Source organism: Oncorhynchus clarkii, chromosome 18 (genome assembly GCF_045791955.1).
Source record: "Oncorhynchus clarkii lewisi isolate Uvic-CL-2024 chromosome 18, UVic_Ocla_1.0, whole genome shotgun sequence".
In the NCBI taxonomy this organism is placed as follows: domain Eukaryota; kingdom Metazoa; phylum Chordata; class Actinopteri; order Salmoniformes; family Salmonidae; genus Oncorhynchus; species Oncorhynchus clarkii.
In genome coordinates this window covers 61,391,802-61,413,050 of record NC_092164.1, presented here as the reverse complement: position 1 = coordinate 61,413,050, position 21,249 = coordinate 61,391,802, and the positions used below count along the sequence as shown (strand labels likewise).

Genomic DNA, 21,249 nt, shown 5'->3' with positions numbered 1-21,249 from the left:
TAGAGTATGAATATAAGAGAGGTTTTCCTAATCAGTAATCCTGCTATTATGTCATTGAAATTGTCTCAAACCTTTTTGTACGGTCTTGTCTTGATGGCAAAGGTGAGATTTTGACCTACATCACGTTGTGGCTTTTGGATAGTCTCGATCACATGACTAGGGCTATATATACCGTAACACCTTTAAGAAAGTCAATCCGCATCACTGGAAGTTCATCCTTACAGCATGATTGAAGTGTAAAGGAAATGCTGCATATCGGCTCAATCTGAAATAACCTTACCATTTGAATAGAGCTCTAGAACCTGTGACCTGGTCTATACCCCAGTACCTAGTCCACTGCACCTGTTATTTACTCACACCTGTACAGGCACTCATTTAGAATGCAGATTACATATGATTTGTTGGAGAACAGGCCGCATTGCGATTCAAACTGGTGACCTTGTTGCATAATTCCTCATTAAAAAATGAATGGGTTTAGATTTCAAATCACCCGCTACCTCACAGCACAAGAAAAACACAATTCTGAAGACCAAGAACGACACATGTTATTATTTTAAGGAACTACAGGTTATTCTTCCTGAGAAAAATTTATACCCAATAGTGGTTTGGAGATTGGGCACCCAACTCCGGTATCCACAACAGCACACATTTTTGTTGTAGCCCCTGACAGAAACACTGGATTTAATTTATCAAAGGCTTGATGATTAGTTAAATAGAATAGGGTGTGCTTGTCTGGGGCCACAAAAAACATGTACTGTTGGTGGTACTTGAGGACCGGAGTTGGCCACCACTGATAGGAGAGAATAACGTTGTCTACAGTCTATATATCAGGGGTGTCAAACTCATTCCATGGAGTGCCTGTTTTTTTTCTCCTTTCAATAAGACCCGAGACAACCAGTTGAGGGGAGTTCTTTACTAATAAGTGACCTTCATTCATCAATTAAGTATACTGAACAAAAATATATAGTGTTGGTTCCATAAGCTGAAATAAAAGATCCCAGAAATTTGATTTACGCACAAAAAGTTTCTCTCAAATATTGTGTACAAATGTATTTACATCGCTGTTAGTGACCATTTGTCCTTTGCTAAGATAATCCATCCACCTGACAGGTGTGGCATATCACAAAGCTGATTAAACACCATGATCATTAAACAGGTAGAACTTGTTCTGTGGACAAAAAGCCACTAAAATGTGCAGTTTTGTCACACAACACGATGCCGACGATGTGTCAAGTTTTGAGGGAGTGTGCAATTGGAATGCTGACCGAAGGAATGTCCACCAGAGTTGTTGCCAGAGAATTGAATGTTAATTTCTTTACCATATGCCGCCTTTAACTTCGTTTTAGAGAATTTGTAAGTACATCCAACTGGCCTCACAAACTCAGACAAATACTCAGCTTCGATGGCCACTAGCACGTTGGAGAAGTGTGCTCGTCATGGATGAATCCTGGTTTCAACTGTACCGGGCAGATGGCGTGTATGGCGTTGTGTGGGTGAGCGGTTTGCTGATGTCACATTGTGAACAGAGAGCCCCATGATGGCAGTGGGGTTATGGTATGGGCAGGCAGGCATAAACTACAGACAACACAATTGCATTTTATCAATGGCAATTTGAGATACAGTGACAAGATCCCGAGGCCCATTGTTGTGCCATTCATCCACCGCCATCACATCAAGTTTCAGCATGATAATGCACTGCCCCACGTCACAAGGATATCTACACAATTCCTGGAAGCTGAACATGTCCCAGTTCTTCCATGGCCTGCATACTCACCAGACATGTCACCCATTGAGCGTGTTTGGGATGTTTTCGATCGATGTGTACAACAGCGTGTTCCAGTTCCCGCCAATATCCAGTAACTTCGCACAAGCACTGAAGAGGTGGGGGACAACATTCCACAAGCCATAATAAACAGCCTGATCAACTCTATGAGAAGGAGATGTGTTGTGCTGCAGGAGGCAAGTAGTGGTCACACAAGATACTGACTGGTTTTCTGATCCACGCCTTTTTAAACCTATTTGTGGCCAACAGATGCATAACTGTATTCCCAGTCATGAAATCCATAGATTAGGACCTAATGAATGTATTTAAATTGACTCGTTCAAATCTTTGAAATTGTTGCATGTTGCGTTTATATTTTTGTTCAGTGTTCAAGGGAGGAGCGAAAACCTGCAGATACTCAGCCCTTGGTGGAATGAGTTTGACACGTGGACTAAAGCAGGGTTTTCCCAAACTTGGTCCTGGGGCTGAGTGCACATTCAGATCTTTTGCCCTAGCCCTGCACCGCTGATTCCAATAACCAACTCATCATCAAGCTTTGAATCAGCAGTGTAGTGCCTGGGCAAAAACCTAAATGGTCAAGCAGGTGGGTGCCCCAGGACCGAGTTAGGAAACCCTTGTCAGGGAGGGACTACCTGAAGTTGTCCAATAAGAGATGCTTGTTTTTGTTTTCCGTTGCAAAATGTTTTGCTACGGTGTGCACTAATGAATACGAACAACCCAAGAAAATCAGAAGAAGGTTTGTGTAACACCAGACTTGGTTAAATATACAGTTTCAGTGATAAGGAAATGACTAGCAATGGGACAGGGGTTTTAACTGCCAAACTATTAGATGATTCAAATCACATGATCGTTCATCTCCACTGTGGAACTTAAATGCGCTGGAAACTTACAATGAGGAAAATAAGCCTCTCATAACATTTAAATCCCAGAAATGCTGAATGCTTAAAAATATATATCTTTGTATATTAACTATCAACTTAAAAAGTGGCATGTGACATTTGTGTTTAATAAAAAGAAATATCATTCATTTTGTGATATTTTATTATTCACTGTGCCGAGTCCGTGTGTCAGAGAATGGACAAAAAAATACAAATGATGAGCATCCAAAACATAGTCATAATATGCTTTGATTCTGTAGCACACCTTAGGTAATAGTGTTAAACACAGACATCCCAACCACTGAGATCTCTCAGTAATAAAATGTTAATCAAATATAGCTTGTAGTTCTTCAATGGTTCAAATCTTCCAGTTGGAATTGTATTCAGATCAGATCTGTGATTATTATCAGCCACCTGGAAGAACGTCTGATGATGTGAGCTGAAATTAATCTCTGGATTTAAAAAAAAAACACTCTGAAATTAATCTCTGGATAAAACAATCGACACATCGAATAAAACAGAAGAGATTGTATGTAACTGACCTCCAAACATTCTGGAGAGCAGCGACAGACAGAACAGAAGCCTATAAAACAGTTTTCAGGAAGGGGGTGGAAGGGTACGATTGAGTCGAGTGACCAGTTCTGTCTCTATCCTGTAGTATCAGGAGCTCTGATCGAGGTGCGAGCTGAGCAGTGTTGACTTGTGACTTATTGTGCGGTCTATGATTGCTATGGGAGCTGAAACCAACCAGCCCCATTTCCACAGCACCAGACCCCCTTCCCTCTTATATCCCTCTCCCTCCCCTCAAAGGTCTTCCATGCCCAAGGAGCTAGGAGTCGGAGGGGGCTAGTGTGACCCCCGGGACTGGGTGTGGATCATCTTGAGCCGGGCCTGGTCGATGACATCCAGCAGGTTCTTGGCGTCTACGGCCAGGGCGTGGGCCGCCGTCAGCATCTGTTTCTTGTAGTCCTGCTGCAGACTGGTGAGGACGTACTGCTGGGCCAGCTTCATCTTGTTAATCAGCTCGGCCAGGTCAGAGTTCAACAGCTTCTGGGCCATCTCAATCTGCAGAGGAAGACAGTCAGAACACATAAGAGAAATAGGCCGGTTAGTTTGTTGTCAGACACAATAGGACAACAGTCAGAGTATCAACAGAGTCAGAAGCAATATGTTGAGTTGTTTCTCACCTCTCTGTGTGTGCTTGCTGGTAACACTGGAATGGTCTCGTCCACTGTGGCCAGTAGGGTTCTCAACGCTAGTCCCACCTCCTGTAAAAAGAACCAGTATATCACTGTAATAGAAGAACAAAGCTAGAACGGCTTACAAACCAGTATCACTCGACAATAATATCCTCTTGATCAGCATATAATGATGATTCAACAACAATTGTTGTCTTTTATCGCCATTGATTGAAGCTAGCTTTACCTTGACCATTGGGACGTACTCCTCTGGAGGGGCTGGCTGGATCTTACTGGACATCTCTATAACAGCCTTGACCAGGCCTGTCACGTTCTCATACACCTTGTCGTTGGAGCGGTCCAAGTTGGCCGTGGGGGAAGGGCTGATCTCCTGAGGCTGGATCTACACACCACAGAGATGGGGGTGAGTTGGTTCACATACAACATACTGAGGGAAGTGAATCGATCTCCTAGAAATCATTTTAGTTATCATATTTCTATTATGATGAAATGTATGATTGTACATTTTTTTCTTCACATTTTCAAACAGTCCATTTATATTTTCCAACGGGGTTATACATTTTGGTGAGGTTTTTTTCTCGCCTGAGTTTCACTGTCAAAAATAAAATCTGCGAAATAACAATACAATGTCAAATACAGGTAGCCTAGTCAAATAATTAACATCCAATCACATTAACCGTTACTCTCGTGGGAATTCCACTCACAGTCCGTATGTAGCCAAACGTAGCTGCCGCTCATTCCGTTTGCTCTAAAATGATTTTAAAAAGTAAGGCCCGCGTCCATAGAGACACATACCAGCTCTACTGGTAGTACTGCTACTACCAGCAGTACTACACCTGCACCTGTTGAAGACACAAGTTGTTCTGCTTCCACAGCACATCCAATGCCAGCATCAGTAATTCTACATTTGTTGTTAGCCCAGCTAGCATGGACACTGACCGTTGTGAATATGATGCCGGGAAAGCACCGAACAACAGACAGGGACGTTGGACCATCGAAGATGAGCATTACATTGATTTGGGGTTCAATTCTATTGGGAGTAGTGCCTTTCCTCAGCCACAGTGTGTTATATGTGTAAAAATAATATCTCACAACCTGATGAAACCTTCACTCTTGCACAGACATTTAGATACCAAACATTCCAATTTGAAAAATAAGCCACGTGAGTTTTTGAGCGAGAATTAAGGCGACTTTTGAGTAGTAAGACATGTATAAAAGCAAACAGATACCATTAATAAGAAGGGGCTAGAAGTGTCTTATATGGTGAGCTACCGAGTGGCTAGGACAGGCAAGCCCCATACTATTGTGGAGGTCTTAATTCTACCTGCTGCCGCGGATATGGCTGGGACAATGCTGGGGGGAAAAGGCCAAAAAACTATACAGACAATGTCTTCATCAAACACGGTTTCACAACGCATCAGTGACATGGCAGGAGATGTGTTGACACAATTACTGCTTCGCATACCAGCCAGTGAATTATATGCGTTACAGCTGGATGAGTCAACAGACGTGGCGGGCCTGGCACAGCTCCTGGTATATGTCCGTTACATTTATGGGGGGGGTCAATTAAGGAAGACATCCTCTTCTGCAAACCAAATGACTGCCACTGAATACTAGGATGACTTGCTTTGGTTATGGCTTTCTTGCCAAGCTTCCATGGTTGTAGAACATAAACCTCGATGAAGTGGCCTCATCCGGAGTATTTTTTTAATTTAACCTTTATTTAACTAGGCAAGTTAGTTAAAAACAAATTCTTATTTACAATGACGGCCTACCCCGGCCAAACCCTCCCCTAACCCGGATGACGTTGGGCCAATTGTGCGCCGCCCTATGGGACTCCCGATCACGGCCGGTTGTGAGTTCGGGATCAAACCAGGGTCTGTAGTGATGCCTCAAGCACTGAGGTGCAGTGCATTAGGCCGCTGCGCCATTCGGGAGTAGTAGCATCCAGACACTGATCTATTGTATGTTCTAATGGTTACAGTTAGGATTCAGGCAGAGGAAACTGATCTTAGATCTGTGCCTAAGGGCCAATGCCACAATTCACTGGGCTAAGAAGGTTTGATGACTCCCCCTGTACAGTGGTAGAGAATGTTTTATTAGAGCGCTCCCCAGTGGTCAGACAGTGACCGACACAAACACAAGACGTCTTACCCTCTAGGGCTAAAGGGCCACAACAGTAGGGTGAGGCACAGAGACAAAACAAGGGAGTGCGATCGGGAGGGAGGGAGAGGGGGATGCAGGAGAAACAGAACAGAAGAGGGAGAAAGGATTAATACTGTAGAACCGAAGACAGAAGACAACATGCAATGCATCAACACAATACAAACAGACACGTTTTAAAATACTGCCCTACCAAGCAAGAAGGCGGAAACTGCTCATAGCGTGGAACTGGAAAAAAAGGGCTTTTATTTACCTTGGTTTCACAGTAACTTTATACAGTTAACTGCTAACATGACCCCCATTTTCTCCAAAACACACTACAATAGAGGCAGGATACTTGTCCACCTGATTAAGCATGTATTTAATGTTGCAAAAATGACTAACTCATTTTCGACCAAATTAGCAGTTACTGCCTTTTTGCATGGTAGGGCAAAATAGTACCTCCCTGTTTCACTCCATTTTGAGCCAGAAAGAGAAAGATCTGAGTACTAACTGGACAGGAAGATCTAAAGGCCTGCACTATTGTATCTGGAGGTATTGTATGGTAATGTATGGTAATGTATGTATGGTATTCTATTGTATTTGGAGGTATTGTATGGTAATGTATGGTATTGTATTCTATTGTATTTGGAGGTATTGTATGGTAATGTATGGTATTTTATTATATTGTATTTGGAGGTAATGTATGGTAATGTATGGTATTCTATTGTATCTGGAGGTAATGTATGGTATTCTATTGTATCTGGAGGTAATGTATGGTATGGTATTCTATTGTATTTGGAGGTAATGTATGGTAATGTATGGTATTCTATTGTATCTGGAGGTAATGTATGGTATTCTATTGTATCTGGAGGTAATGTATGGTATGGTATTCTATTGTATTTGGAGGTAATGTATGGTAATGTATGGTATTCTATTGTATCTGGAGGTAATGTATGGTATTCTATTGTATCTGGAGGTAATGTATGGTATTCTATTGTATTTGGAGGTATTGTATGGTATTCTATTGCATGGTATTGTATTGTTCATAATGTTAGCTTTCACTGGAGGAAGTGAGAAATGAGTCTAAAACCTTTGGAACATGGCTTTAACTGTTGAGCTCAAAGGAAGGTGAGAAGGGAGCTTTGGACTGGACTTGGCTGGGTTCTATCTTGTTAGGAACCACTACTTTCCTTGGGCTCTTCTATCCTCCACTGTATTAAAAGCCTTAGAGCTTTAACAGGGTTTTATTCTCAGAGCTAGAAGAAGAGAGGTGTCTCTAAGAGTCTCCCTTCAAACTGCCTGCCTGGAAAGTTACAAGAAAAAGAACACTTTGAAAACAGTCTTCATTTCACCGGCTCCTTTCTAAATGGATGGTAGTTGACGTTGTATAACTAGGGCCCAAAATAAAGCCCAGAAAGTGTGGTTTTCCCTGGGGCTTTTTCTGGGCCTGCTTGTCAGCATCTGTATGGAGCCTGTGTAGGGGTGGATGGTGGGTTGACCCTGGCTGTGTAGGGGGGGATGGTGGGTTGACCCCGGCTGTGTAGGGGTGGATGGTGGGTTGACCCTGGCTGTGTAGGGGTGGATGGTGGGTTGACCCTGGCTGTGTAGGGGTGGATGGTGGGTTGATCCTGGCTGTGTAGGGGTGGATGGTGGGTTGACCCTGGCTGTGTAGGGGTGGATGGTGGGTTGACCCTGGCTGTGTAGGGGTGAATGGTGGGGTCAGGGTGGGATGACCTTGGCTGTGTAGGGGTGGATGGTGGGTTGACCCTGGCTGTGTAGGGGTGAATGGTGGGGTCAGGGTGGATTGACCCTGGCTGTGTAGGGGTGAATGGTGGGATGATCCTGGCTGTGTAGGGGTGAATGGTGGGGTCAGGGTGGGATGATCCTGGCTGTGTAGGGGTGGATGGTGGGTTGATCCTGGATGTGTAGGGGTGAATGGTGGGATGATCCTGGCTGTGCAGGGGTGGATGGTGGGTTGACCCTGGCTGTGTAGGGGTGGATGGTAGGTTGACCCCGGCTGTGTAGGGGTGGATGGTGGGTTGACCCTGGCTGTGTAGGGGTGGATGGTGGGTTGACCCTGGCTGTGTAGGGGTGGATGGTGGGTTGATCCTGGCTGTGTAGGGGTGGATGGTGGGTTGACCCTGGCTGTGTAGGGGTGGATGGTGGGTTGACCCTGGCTGTGTAGGGGTGAATGGTGGGGTCAGGGTGGGTTGACCCTGGCTGTGTAGGGGTGGATGGTGGGTTGACCCTGGCTGTGTAGGGGTGGATGGTGGGTTGATCCTGGCAGTGTAGGGGTGAATGGTGGGGTCAGGGTGGGTTGACCCTGGCTGTGTAGGGGTGGATGGTGGGTTGACCCTGGCTGTGTAGGGGTGAATGGTGGGATGATCCTGGCAGTGTAGGGGTGAATGGTGGGGTCAGGGTGGGTTGACCCTGGCTGTGTAGGGGTGGATGGTGGGTTGACCCTGGCTGTGTAGGGTGGATGGTGGGCTCAGGGTGGGTTGACCCTGGCTGTGTAGGGGTGGATGGTGGGTTGACCCTGGCTGTGTAGGGGTGGATGGTGGGATGACCCTGGCTGTGTAGGGGTGAATGGTGGGTTGACCCTGGCTCTGTAGGGGTGAATGGTGGGATGATCCTGGCAGTGTAGGGGTGAATGGTGGGGTCAGGGTGGGTTGACCCTGGCTGTGTAGGGGTGGATGGTGGGTTGACCCTGGCTGTGTAGGGGTGGATGGTGGGATGACCCTGGCTGTGTAGGGGTGAATGGTGGGTTGACCCTGGCTCTGTAGGGGTGAATGGTGGGATGATCCTGGCTGTGTAGGGGTGAATGGTGGGGTCAGGGTGGGTTGACCCTGGCTGTGTAGGGGTGGATGGTGGGTTGACCCTGGCTGTGTAGGGGTGGATGGTGGGTTGACCCTGGCTGTGTAGGGGTGAATGGTGGGGTCAGGGTGGGATGACCTTGGCTGTGTAGGGGTGAATGGTGGGATGATCCTGGCTGTGTAGGGGTGGATGGTGGGTTGACCCTGGCTGTGTAGGGGTGGATGGTGGGTTGATCCTGGCTGTGTAGGGGTGGATGGTGGGTTGATCCTGGCTGTGTAGGGGTGGATGGTGGGTTGACCCTGGCTGTGTAGGGGTGAATGGTGGGGTCAGGGTGGATTGACCCTGGCTGTGTAGGGGTGGATGGTGGGTTGACCCTGGCTGTGTAGGGGTGGATGGTGGGTTGACCCTGGATGTGTAGGGGTGAATAGTGGGATGATCCTGGCTGTGCAGGTGTGGATGGTGGGTTGACCCTGGCTGTGTAGGGGTGGATGGTAGGTTGACCCCGGCTGTGTAGGGGTGGATGGTGGGTTGACCCTGGCTGTGTAGGGGTGAATGGTGGGTTGATCCTGGCTGTGTAGGGGTGGATGGTGGGTTGATCCTGGCTGTGTAGGGGTGAATGGTGGGGTCAGGGTGGGATGACCTTGGCTGTGTAGGGGTGGATGGTGGGTTGACCCTGGCTGTGTAGGGGTGGATGGTGGGTTGATCCTGGCTGTGTAGGGGTGGATGGTGGGTTGACCCTGGCTGTGTAGGGGTGGATGGTGGGTTGACCCTGGCTGTGTAGGGGTGAATGGTGGGGTCAGGGTGGGTTGACCCTGGCTGTGTAGGGGTGGATGGTGGGTTGACCCTGGCTGTGTAGGGGTGAATGGTGGGGTCAGGGTGGGATGACCCTGGCTGTGTAGGGGTGAATGGTGGGTTGACCCTGGCTCTGTAGGGGTGAAAGGTGGGATGATCCTGGCAGTGTAGGGGTGAATGGTGGGGTCAGGGTGGGTTGACCCTGGCTGTGTAGGGGTGGATGGTGGGTTGACCCTGGCTGTGTAGGGGTGGATGGTGGGATGACCCTGGCTGTGTAGGGGTGAATGGTGGGTTGACCCTGGCTCTGTAGGGGTGAATGGTGGGATGATCCTGGCTTTGTAGGGGTGAATGGTGGGGTCAGGGTGGGTTGACCCTGGCTGTGTAGGGGTGGATGGTGGGTTGACCCTGGCTGTGTAGGGGTGAATGGTGGGGTCAGGGTGGGATGACCTTGGCTGTGTAGGGGTGAATGGTGGGATGATCCTGGCTGTGTAGGGGTGAATGGTGGGATGATCCTGGCTGTGTAGGGGTGGATGGTGGGTTGACCCTGGCTGTGTAGGGGTGGATGGTGGGTTGATCCTGGCTGTGTAGGGGTGGATGGTGGGTTGACCCTGGCTGTGTAGGGGTGGATGGTGGGTTGACCCTGGCTGTGTAGGGGTGAATGGTGGGGTCAGGGTGGAATGACCCTGGCTGTGTAGGGGTGGATGGTGGGTTGACCCTGGCTGTGTAGGGGTGGATGGTGGGTTGACCCTGGATGTGTAGGGGTGAATGGTGGGATGATCCTGGCTGTGCAGGTGTGGATGGTGGGTTGACCCTGGCTGTGTAGGGGTGGATGGTAGGTTGACCCCGGCTGTGTAGGGGTGGATGGTGGGTTGACCCTGGCTGTGTAGGGGTGGATGGTGGGTTGACCCTGGCTGTGTAGGGGTGGATGGTGGGTTGATCCTGGCTGTGTAGGGGTGAATGGTGGGGTCAGGGTGGGATGACCTTGGCTGTGTAGGGGTGGATGGTGGGTTGACCCTGGCTGTGTAGGGGTGGATGGTGGGTTGATCCTGGCTGTGTAGGGGTGGATGGTGGGTTGACCCTGGCTGTGTAGGGGTGGATGGTGGGTTGACCCTGGCTGTGTAGGGGTGAATGGTGGGGTCAGGGTGGGTTGACCCTGGCTGTGTAGGGGTGGATGGTGGGTTGACCCTGGCTGTGTAGGGGTGAATGGTGGGGTCAGGGTGGGATGATCCTGGCTGTGTGGATGGATGGTGGGTTGACCCTGGCTGTGTAGGGGTGGATGGTGGGTTGACCCTGGCTGTGTAGGGGTGGAGGGTGGGTTGACCCTGGCTGTGTAGGGGTGGATGGTGGGTTGATCCTGGCTGTGTAGGGGTGAATGGTGGGATGATCCTGGCTGTGTAGGGGTGAATGGCCCTATTTGGTAAAAGACCAAGTCCATATTATGGCAAGAACAGCTCAAATAAGCAAAGAAAAACGACAGTCCATCATTGCTTTAAGACATGAAGGTCAATCAATCCGCAAAATTTCAAGAAATGTCAACATTTCTGCAAGTGCAGTTGCAAAAACCATCTATTGCTATGATGAAACTGGCTCTCATGAGGACCGCCACAGGAAAGGAAGAGGATAAGTTTAGTAGTTGCCAGCCTCAGAAATTGAAACCCAAATAAATGCTCCTCAGAGTTCAAGTAACAGACAAATCGCAACATCAACTGTTCAGAGGACGCTGCGTGAATCAGGCCTTCATTGTCGAATTGTTGCAAAGAAACCAGTACTAAAGGACACCAATAAGAAGAAAAGACTTGTTTGGGCCAAGAAACACAAGCATTGGATATTAGACCGGTGGAAATCTGTCCTTTGGTCTGCTGAGTCCAAATGTGAGATTTTTGGTTCCAACTGCCTTGTCTTTGTGAGAACCAGAGTAGGTGAACGGATGATCTCCATATGTGTGGTTCCCAACAGGACAATGACCCAACACACCTCCAGGCTGTGTAAGGGTTATTTGACCAAGAAGGACAGTGATGGAGTGCTGCATCAGATGACCTGGCCTCCACAATCACCCGACCTCAACCCAATTGAGATGGTTTGGGATGAGTTGGAGCGCAGAGTGAAGGAAAAGCAGCCAACAAGTGCTCAGCATATATGGGAACTCCTTCAAGACTGTTGGAAAAGCATTCCAGGTGAAGCTGGTTGAAAGAATGCCAGAGTGTGCAAAGCTGTCATCAAGGCAAAGGGAGGCTACTTCTCAGGTAGAATCAGGAATGCTCCAGGGTAGCTGTTTAGGCCCCTTACTTTTTTCAATCTTTACTAACGAGATACGTAAAGCCAGTGTGTCTATGTATGCGGATGACTCAACACTATACATGTCAGCTACTACAGCAACTGAAATGACTGCAACACTTAACATAGAGCTGAAGTTCGTTTCAGAATGGGTAGCAAGAAATAAGTTAGTCCTAAATATTCCCAAAACTAAAAGCATTGTATTTGGGACAATTTTTATTGATCTGTTACTTTACCAGGTAAGTTGACTGAGAACACATCCTCATTTGCAGCAACTACCTGGGGAATAGTTACAGCGGAGAGGAGGGGGATGAATGAGCCAATTGTAAACTGGGGATTATTAGGTGACCGTGATGGTTTCAGGGCCAGATTGGGAATTTAGCCAGGACACCGGGGTTAACACCCCTACTCTTACGATAAGTGCCATGGGATCTTTTAATGACCGCAGAGAGTCAGGACACCCGTTTAACGTCCCTTCCGAAAGAAGGCACCCTACACAGGGCAGTGTCCCCAATCACTGGCCCTCCAACACCACTTCCAGCAGCATCTGGTCTCCCATCCAGGGACTGACCAGGACCAACCCTGCTTAGCTTCAGAAACAAGCCAGCAGTGGTATGCAGGGTAGTATTCACTAAACTCTTAACCTCAACTACATCTCGTAATGAATAATATGGAAATTGAGCTTGGTGTAATCTTGTATTGTAAACTGTAATGGTCAAAACATATTGATACAACAGCAGCTAAGACGGGGAGAAGTCTATCCTTAATTAAGCGCTGCTCTGCCTTCTTCACAACACTATCAACAGAGCAGGTCCTACATGCTACTGTTCAGTAGTGTGGTCATGTGCCACAAAGAGGGATTTGGGAAAATTGCAATTGGCTCAGATTAGAGAAGCACGGCTGGCCCTTAAAAGTACAAGGAGAGATAACATTAATGACATGCATGTTAATCTCTCATGAAGAGAGATTGACTTCATCACTACTTGTTTTTGTAAGAGGTGTTAACAAGCTGAATGTACCGAGCTGTCTGTTTAAAATACTAGCATGCAGCTCAGACAGCTCAGACAACCATTCCACAAGACATGCCACAAGAGGTCTCGCCCCAAGTCCATGGGGCACACAGTACTACATAGAGCCATGACTACATGGAACTCTATTCCACATCAGGTAACTGATGCAGCAGTAGAATCAGATTGAAAAACAAGTAAAAAATACACCTTATGGAACAGCGGGGACTGAAGAGACACACACAAAGGTACAGACACATGCATACGCACACATTGTGATATTGTTGTATGGTGGAATTAAACATTTTGTATTGTAAATACAGTATGTAGTGGTGTAATAATGTTATATGATGTACTGTTTTATCTTTTGTTTTACATGTAATGTAAATTATTTAATATGTTTGGACCCCAGGAAGAGTAGCTGCTGTCTTGGCAGGAACTAATGGGGATCCATAATAAACCCCAGGAAGAGTAGCTGCTGCCTTGGCAGGAACTAATGGGGATCCATAATAAACCCCAGGAAGAGTAGCTGCTGCCTTGGCAGGAACTAATGGGGATCCATAATAAACCCCAGGAAGAGTAGCTGTTGCCTTGGTAGGAACTAATGGGGATCCATAATAAACCCCAGGAAGAGTAGCTGCTGCCTTGGCAGGAACTAATGGGGATCCATAATAAACCCCAGGAAGAGTAGCTGTTGCCTTGGCAGGAACTAACGGGAATCCATAATAAACCCCAGGAAGAGTAGCTGTTGCCTTGGCAGGAACTAATGGGGATCCATAATAAACCCCAAGAAGAGTAGCTGTTGCCTTGGCAGGAACTAATGGGGATCCATATTAAAAACCCCAGGAAGAGTAGCTGCTGCCTTGGCAGGAACTAACGGGAATCCATAATAAACCCCAGGAAGAGTAGCTGCTGCCTTGGCAGGAACTAATGGGGATCCATAATAAACCCCAGGAAGAGTAGCTGCTGCCATGGCAGGAACTAATGGGGATCCATAATAAACCCCAGGAAGAGTAGCTGCTGCCTTGGCAGGAACTAATGGGGATCCATGATAAACCCCAGGAAGAGTAGCTGTTGCCTTGGCAGGAACTAATGGGGATCCATGATAAACCCCAGGAAGAGTAGCTGCTGCCTTGGCAGGAACTAATGGGGATCCCTAATAAACCCCAGGAAGAGTAGCTGTTGCCTTGGCAGGAACTAACGGGAATCCATAATAAACCCCAGGAAGAGTAGCTGCTGCCTTGGCAGGAACTAATGGGGATCCATACTAAACCCCAGGAAGAGTAGCTGCTGCCTTGGCAGGAACTAATGGGGATCCATACTAAATACAAATACAAATAGCACAAACAAATGTAGGACCACGCTCAACCAAGCTGTGATGGTGACCCTGGAGTAAGACATTAAAACAGTGTTGTCTTGGTACTGTGATGGTGACCCTGGAGTAAGACATTAAAACAGTGTTGTCTTGGTGCTGTGATGGTGACCCTGGAGTAAGACATTAAAACAGTGTTGTCTTGGTACTGTGATGGTGACCCTGGAGTAAGATATTAAGACAGTGTTGTATTGGTACTGTGATGGTGACCCTGGAGTAAGACATTAAGACAGTGTTGTCTTGGTACTGTGATGGTGACCCTGGAGTAAGACATTAAAACAGTGTTGTCTTGGTGCTGTGATGGTGACCCTGGAGTAAGACATTAAAACAGTGTTGTCTTGGTGCTGTGATGGTGACCCTGGAGTAAGACATTAAGACAGTGTTGTCTTGGTGCTGTGATGGTGACCCTGGAGTAAGACATTAAAACAGTGTTGTCTTGGTACTGTGATGGTGACCCTGGAGTAAGACATTAAGACAGTGTTGTATTGGTACTGTGATGGTGACCCTGGAGTAAGACATTAAGACAGTGTTGTCTTGGTGCTGTGATGGTGACCCTGGAGTAAGACATTAAAACAGTGTTGTCTTGGTACTGTGATGGTGACCCTGGAGTAAGACATTAAGACAGTGTTGTCTTGGTACTGTGTTGCTGTGATGGTGACCCTGGAGTTAGACATTAAGACAGTGTTGTCTTGGTGCTGTGATGGTGACCCTGGAGTTAGACATTAAAAGAGTGTTGTCTTGGTACTGTGTTGCTGTGATGGTGACCCTGGAGTAAGACATTAAAACAGTGTTGTCTTGGTACTGTGATGGTGACCCTGGAGTTAGACATTAAAACAGTGTTGTCTTGGTGCTGTGATGGTGACCCTGGAGTTAGACATTAAAACAGTGTTGTCTTGGTGCTGTGATGGTGACCCTGGAGTAAGACATTAAAACAGTGTTGTCTTGGTGCTGTGATGGTGACCCTGGAGTAAGACATTAAGACAGTGTTGTCTTGGTGCTGTGATGGTGACCCTGGAGTAAGACATTAAGACAGTGTTGTCTTGTTGCTGTGATGGTGACCCTGGAGTAAGACATTAAGACAGTGTTGTCTTGGTGCTGTGATGGTGACCCTGGAGTAAGACATTAAGACAGTGTTGTCTTGGTGCTGTGTTGCTGTGATGGTGACCCTGGAGTAAGACATTAAGACAGTGTTGTCTTGGTACTGTGATGGTGACCCTGGAGTAAGACATTAAGACAGTGTTGTCTTGGTGCTGTGATGGTGACCCTGGAGTAAGACATTAAGACAGTGTTGTCTTGGTGCTGTGATGGTGACCCTGGAGTAAGACATTAAGACAGTGTTGTCTTGGTGCTGTGATGGTGACCCTGGAGTAAGACATTAAGACAGTGTTGTCTTGGTGCTGTGATGGTGACCCTGGAGTTAGACATTAAGACAGTGTTGTCTTGGTACTGTGATGGTGACCCTGGAGTAAGACATTAAAACAGTGTTGTCTTGGTACTGTGATGGTGACCCTGGAGTAAGACATTAAGACAGTGTTGTCTTGGTACTGTGATGGTGACCCTGGAGTAAGACATTAAGACAGTGTTGTCTTGGTACTGTGATGGTGACCCTGGAGTAAGACATTAAGACAGTGTTGTCTTGTTGCTGTGATGGTGACCCTGGAGTAAGACATTAAGACAGTGTTGTCTTGGTGCTGTGAGTGTTTCTGTACCTTGACCCCCTCGTTGTAGCTTTCTAAAGGGTTGAGGCTGGCCAGACTGCCCAGGTGGCTGGGGGCTCCAGGACGAGGAGGCTTCTTAGGAGGGGCCACATGCTCTGAGAGGAGGGAGAGAGAAGGAGGGAGGAGAGTTAGTGTGTGTGTGTGTGTGTGTGTGTGTGTGTGTGTGTGTGTGTGTGTGTGTGTGTGTGTGTGTGTGTGTGTGTGTGTGTGTGTGTGTCTAAAAGAGAGAAAGATACATGAATTTCAGAACACACAGAGAAGATAGACTCATGTTGCCATTCCAGTATGTGGAGTGACATGTATGTGGAGTGACATATGTGCTGAGGGACTGTCTTACCTGATTTCCCCAGTCCCACTGGTTGGTATATGTTTCCTGTCTGAGGGGAAACATAGAAACACAAACAAATGATTAGAAAGGCACACTGGCACTTTTCTGTCTGTCTGGCTGTGCTTTTCCAACAGCACTCTGGATTAGGGCTTCCCATGGGCCCAGTGTGTTTCAGTGTTGTTGTGGGTACCCTGTGGCTAACAGCACAACATATCTCAGACCCTCAGAGACAAGCAGACAGCTACATTTCTCCAGCTCCTCCCCAAAACCGTATCCTCTCTTGATTTTAACACACAATGGTGTTTTCTTCTCCCCTCTACATTCTGATGTTTCCTCTTCTCAGAGCCGAGACCCACTCAGCCCAGTTTTGTTCTGTAATTACTGTGTGAATGGGTCTGGTTGGTTTGTGGGTGTTCTGTAGCTGACGCCTGTTTTTAAAGATTATCCAGCAGCAGAGAGAGAGAGAGAGATGATGGCATGAGAAACTGTTGCCACAGTTCAGTTCCCACCCTCCAATATGTCAGCCTAGTGGGACTGGGCTGGTTGAGAGTGTCCAGCTACAACAGGGCTGTTCAATACCGGTCCAGGAGGGCCAAAACACTTCTGGTTCTCTGTCCTTCTAACAAGGGACGAATTCAGACCTGGGACACCAGGTGAGTGCAATTAACTACCAGGTAGAAAGAAAAAACAGACGTGTTTGGGACCTCCAGGACCAGAACATCCCTAAGGTAGTATATGTGTATATTACTGAGGCCAGCGCTATAAAATTCAGACAAAATGTCTGTTGTAAAAAATTATTGAAATGGAAAAATGTAATAAATACATTGGTTTATTGAAAAACAATATTTCCTGCTCCGTCCCTCTGGGGGTATGAACCTAAACAAACGGTGGGTCATGGGAAACTCACCGGCCCCTGGAGACTGCAGTCTTCCCTGTCAATGCTGCCCCGCGAGTTCCTGGATTCTGGCTTCTGACGAGAATACATAGCAGAGGGTCAGAGAACTAGCTAGCTACATCTGACCACCTCATAACCACAACCTCAAATATTAAAACCTAATTTATCACTAAAACCATTGTTACAGTAGTCTTGAAATAGAATACTATAGAGTATGTTTCTTACAACATAAGATGAAATGACTGACGATTTCTCACTAGTGTTTAATTCCATGAGAACATAGAACTCACAATTTCGTTAGAAACGGATCTGTTCTTTTATCTTGCTGTGTTAACCCTCATTCCCTGCTACAAACAATACCAAATCAACCAATCATCCATCCAGTACAATCTAAAATATATCTATGCCACCCTGGCTGACCACAAAGATATGCAAACACAGACAGTGCAGTGAGATAACTATTTGCACAGAAGGAATCCTCAGAGCTTCAGGAGCACCTGGTTGAGAGTTAAACATCTTTCCAGGTATCCAAGTACCAGCAGTACAAATCCACACAGAAAGCCACCAAAACAACCACCACCCCTTCCCAGCCATGATCTGTACCGGTTTTCCAAAGCAGGACTTGAAAAGGTGCATCCTCTGAGCTCTGTGGACAGCGGTGGTCCCATCGGCAGAGTGAGACGACAAAACAGTTTCTGCTGCTGGATGAGGAAGGCTTAAACGTGTCTGACGGATTCATGCAGAGACTGATCCCACAGCAGACTCCTCTTGCTCTGTGGCAGACCTCCTCTCTCTCCCAGTCCCTCTCTCCCTCCCTCCTTTACTTTCCCCCAGTTGACGATCTCAACCCTTATTTGTGTACAGGAATACATAATCATATGAAACCGAATATTTCACACAAATCACATGAATAAAGATAGTGAATGTCTAAATGGTACAGTGGCTAAGGTATACAAAGGAAGACCACGTCAGTGTCGTCGGTTCTGATGCCAGATCTGCCTAAAGGATCTTTATAATTCTGAGAACAGCATGAACACTGGCTGAGATTTCCACCCATCTTCACCACAATATCTGGCGGCCAAATGAAACAGGCAGCATTAATGATTGCTCTCCTTCTGAACCCTGGCTGGCCGGGGCTGTGGATAAACAGACGCAGACCAAAATATTTTCCACAGGAAAGCCTTCTGGGAGGGAGAGGGATCATGAAGGGGTGGGAAGGGGCTGTTATCACAGAGGCTGGCTGCTCAAATACCAGAACTTTTAAAGATCCCTTTAAATCCAGTTTAGAAAAATCTTAAGTCCTATGCAATTGTCTTGTTGGACGCGGCAACACAACAAACATTTTCAAGGGCCACAAAATGTATCTTTTATCATTGTATTATTTCCACAAAGGTAATTTTCAATATATTGCTCAAACAATGAAGATGGCCTATTCTGGACATGGATCATATGATTGTATGAGTATTAAATATGAAATATAAAGCCAACAGCAGCTAGGTAGCACTACTGTCATCTTTAACCATCCTATAATTCATATCATTAGTCTAGCTCTCCAGAGAGTCTAGCTCTCCAGAGAGTCTAGCTCTGCAGAGAAAAGAGAAGGGTTCTAGAATGCTGGCTGATCCCTGATTTTCCCTCACGAGATGAGTTTGTGGTCAGAGTTCGGGTCTCTCTGACACATTCACACACAGACACACACCTTTACAGCTTTGTTTTTCAAATGGATCCCCTTTTCTCTCCATATCAAAAGGCTAGGGAGAAGATCACTCTTCCCACCTTATTTCACTGAATGAAAACAACAGTGATCTGGATCTCCTCCAGCAGAGAACAACCCCAAGAGGGGGACGGGCTAAAGATTGAGCTAGTAGAGAAAACACTAGTGTGCGTGACACTGTAATCCAATCCAGATGTTTACCCCAACTAAACAGTCAGCGGCATACTACTGATATGATGGTTCTGGGAGAGACTGACTGGGTAACAGTTCATTGAATAAAATAAAAACAAACCCAAGTGTATTTACTATGACTGTGATCAGTGGTTGTCTCACCCAGCTATCTTAAGATGAATGCACTAACTGATCAGTGGTTGTCTCACCCAGCTATCTTAAGATGAATGCACTAACTGATCAGTGGTTGTCTCCACCCAGCTATCTTAAGATGAATGCACTAACTGTGATCAGTGGTTGTCTCACCCAGCTATATTAATATGAATGCACTAACTGTAAGTTACTCTGGATAATACTCAATTGATCTCAAAATCCACATGGCTAAATGTGAAAAACCCTGTTAACTCCTCAATGATTGACTGAATTCTTACTAATAATCACCATAAATATTTGTCTAGTGGGGTACTTGCATATGATCTCAGTGATCATTATCCTATTATATGTTTTAGAGATACCAATCAGCAAAAACACAACTTTTCTTTTAATTAAGGGACATTTAACAAAGTTAAGGTTCTAACATGCCATGTTTCTGTATTCCAGACCCTATGTTGGCTCTACAACATTTCTCCTCAAAATGTATTCCTGACCGTGCGTTGGCTCTACAATATTTCTCCTCAATATGTATTCCTTTGGCAGATGAACACACCCCTTTGAAACAATTCATAGCTCTGAAAGGAAACCAAAGGTTAGATCGATCTGTCATCCAGATGAGAACTCCGGCCTGGGCCAAAGCAAGGAAAACTGACTCTGTAGTAGACTGGCAATATTTCAGACAAACTGAGAAACAGATGTACTATCTTGATTAAGAAAGCTAAATCAAAAATACTTTTTAAGCTCCATATTTGACCACTGGTGATCCGGTAAATGCATGGAAGCGTACAAATTCCTCTTCGTCCCTGCTAAGCAAGTTCTGTCTGAATCTGGCATCATAAATGAGAAGAATGGGATAAGTGATGCTTTTAATAATTTTATCATCTCGGCAGGCTTTTTATTTGAGAGGAACTGTGGTTTAATTGACCCTGGTCAGTCAATCGACTGCTCTTCCCTCTGCCCGCCTCTAGCCGACTTGACAGTTAACCCGTCAACATCTAGTCAATCTTTGTTTTCATTTCAACAATTGACTATGATGTGATGTGTTGCCTTGCTTAAGATTGATGTAAAATAAAAACACTGGGGCTGATATGTTTAATCCATTTCTGCTGCAGCTCTTTTCCCCCCTGCCTGCTGAATCATTGTACTCCTGCCCCCCTGCCTGCTGAATCATTGTACTCCTGCCCCCCTGCCCCCCTGCCTGCTGAATCATTGTACTCCTGCCCCCCTGCCTGCTGAATCATTGTACTCCTGCCCCCCTGCCTGCTGAATCATTGTACTCATGCCCCCCTGCCTGCTGAATCATTGTACTCCTGCCCCCCTGCCTGCTGAATCATTGTACTCCTGCCCCCCTGCCTGCTGAATCATTGTACTCCTGCCCCCCTGCCTGCTGAATCATTGTACTCCTGCTCCCCTGCCTGCTGAATCATTGTACTCCTGCCCCCCTGCTTGCTGAATCATTGTACTCCTGCCCCCCTGCCTTCTGAATCATTGTACTCCTGCCCCCCTGCCTACTGAATCATTGTACTCCTGCCCCCCTGCCTGCTGAATCATGGTACTCCTGCCCCCCTGCCTGCTGAATCATTGTACTCCTGCCCCCCTCAAATTAGCCTAGACTAGGCTGCATGTAGCTGCTTTAAAAGTTACTTTACAGATCGAACTCAATGTGTATCTACTGATGGTGTTAAATCAGGTTTTCTGGACACAACGAAAGGTGTCCCGCAGGGGTCAATTTTGGGTTCTGTACCTTTTAAATAAAAAAATGTAATAAATAATAGTTAGTTACGAAGCTGAGAATAAAAATGGTCTTCCTCTATAGAAATAGGTCCTGCCCCTTGCTAAATAGAAGGCAGATTATTCAGTCGACGTTCCCATTGGTCCTAGACTATGGTGACATCATCTATAGGAACGCAGCTGACACTTCATTAAAGCCATTAGATGCAGTTTATCAATGATTTTATTACGGGAGACAGTTTAAGTACTCATCACTGCATTCTCTACCAGAAAGT

The 21,249-nt window shown here is 46.5% G+C and overlaps 1 protein-coding gene across 23 annotated transcripts in view; it reads right to left on the bottom strand.

The window, feature by feature from the left end:
- Positions 1–2,806: 2,806 nt before the first annotated feature.
- Positions 2,807–21,249, bottom strand: part of LOC139373815 (focal adhesion kinase 1-like) — a 229,214-nt gene continuing 210,771 nt past the window's right edge. For 11 of the 23 annotated variants that reach the window (XM_071114852.1, XM_071114851.1, XM_071114850.1 and 8 more), the window contains 6 exons: positions 17,218–17,277; positions 16,320–16,359; positions 15,974–16,077; positions 4,087–4,242; positions 3,849–3,929; positions 2,807–3,726 (listed from right to left, as the gene is read on the bottom strand). In XM_071114852.1, the coding sequence (XP_070970953.1) occupies positions 3,508–3,726; positions 3,849–3,929; positions 4,087–4,242; positions 15,974–16,077; positions 16,320–16,359; positions 17,218–17,277 (660 nt within the window). In that variant the 3' untranslated portion in view covers positions 2,807–3,507. Of the gene's footprint in view, positions 3,727–3,848; positions 3,930–4,086; positions 4,243–15,973; positions 16,078–16,319; positions 16,360–17,217; positions 17,281–21,249 lie in introns of all 23 variants that reach the window. The other 12 variants (XM_071114848.1, XM_071114849.1, XM_071114843.1 and 9 more) reach the window with 2 other exon arrangements.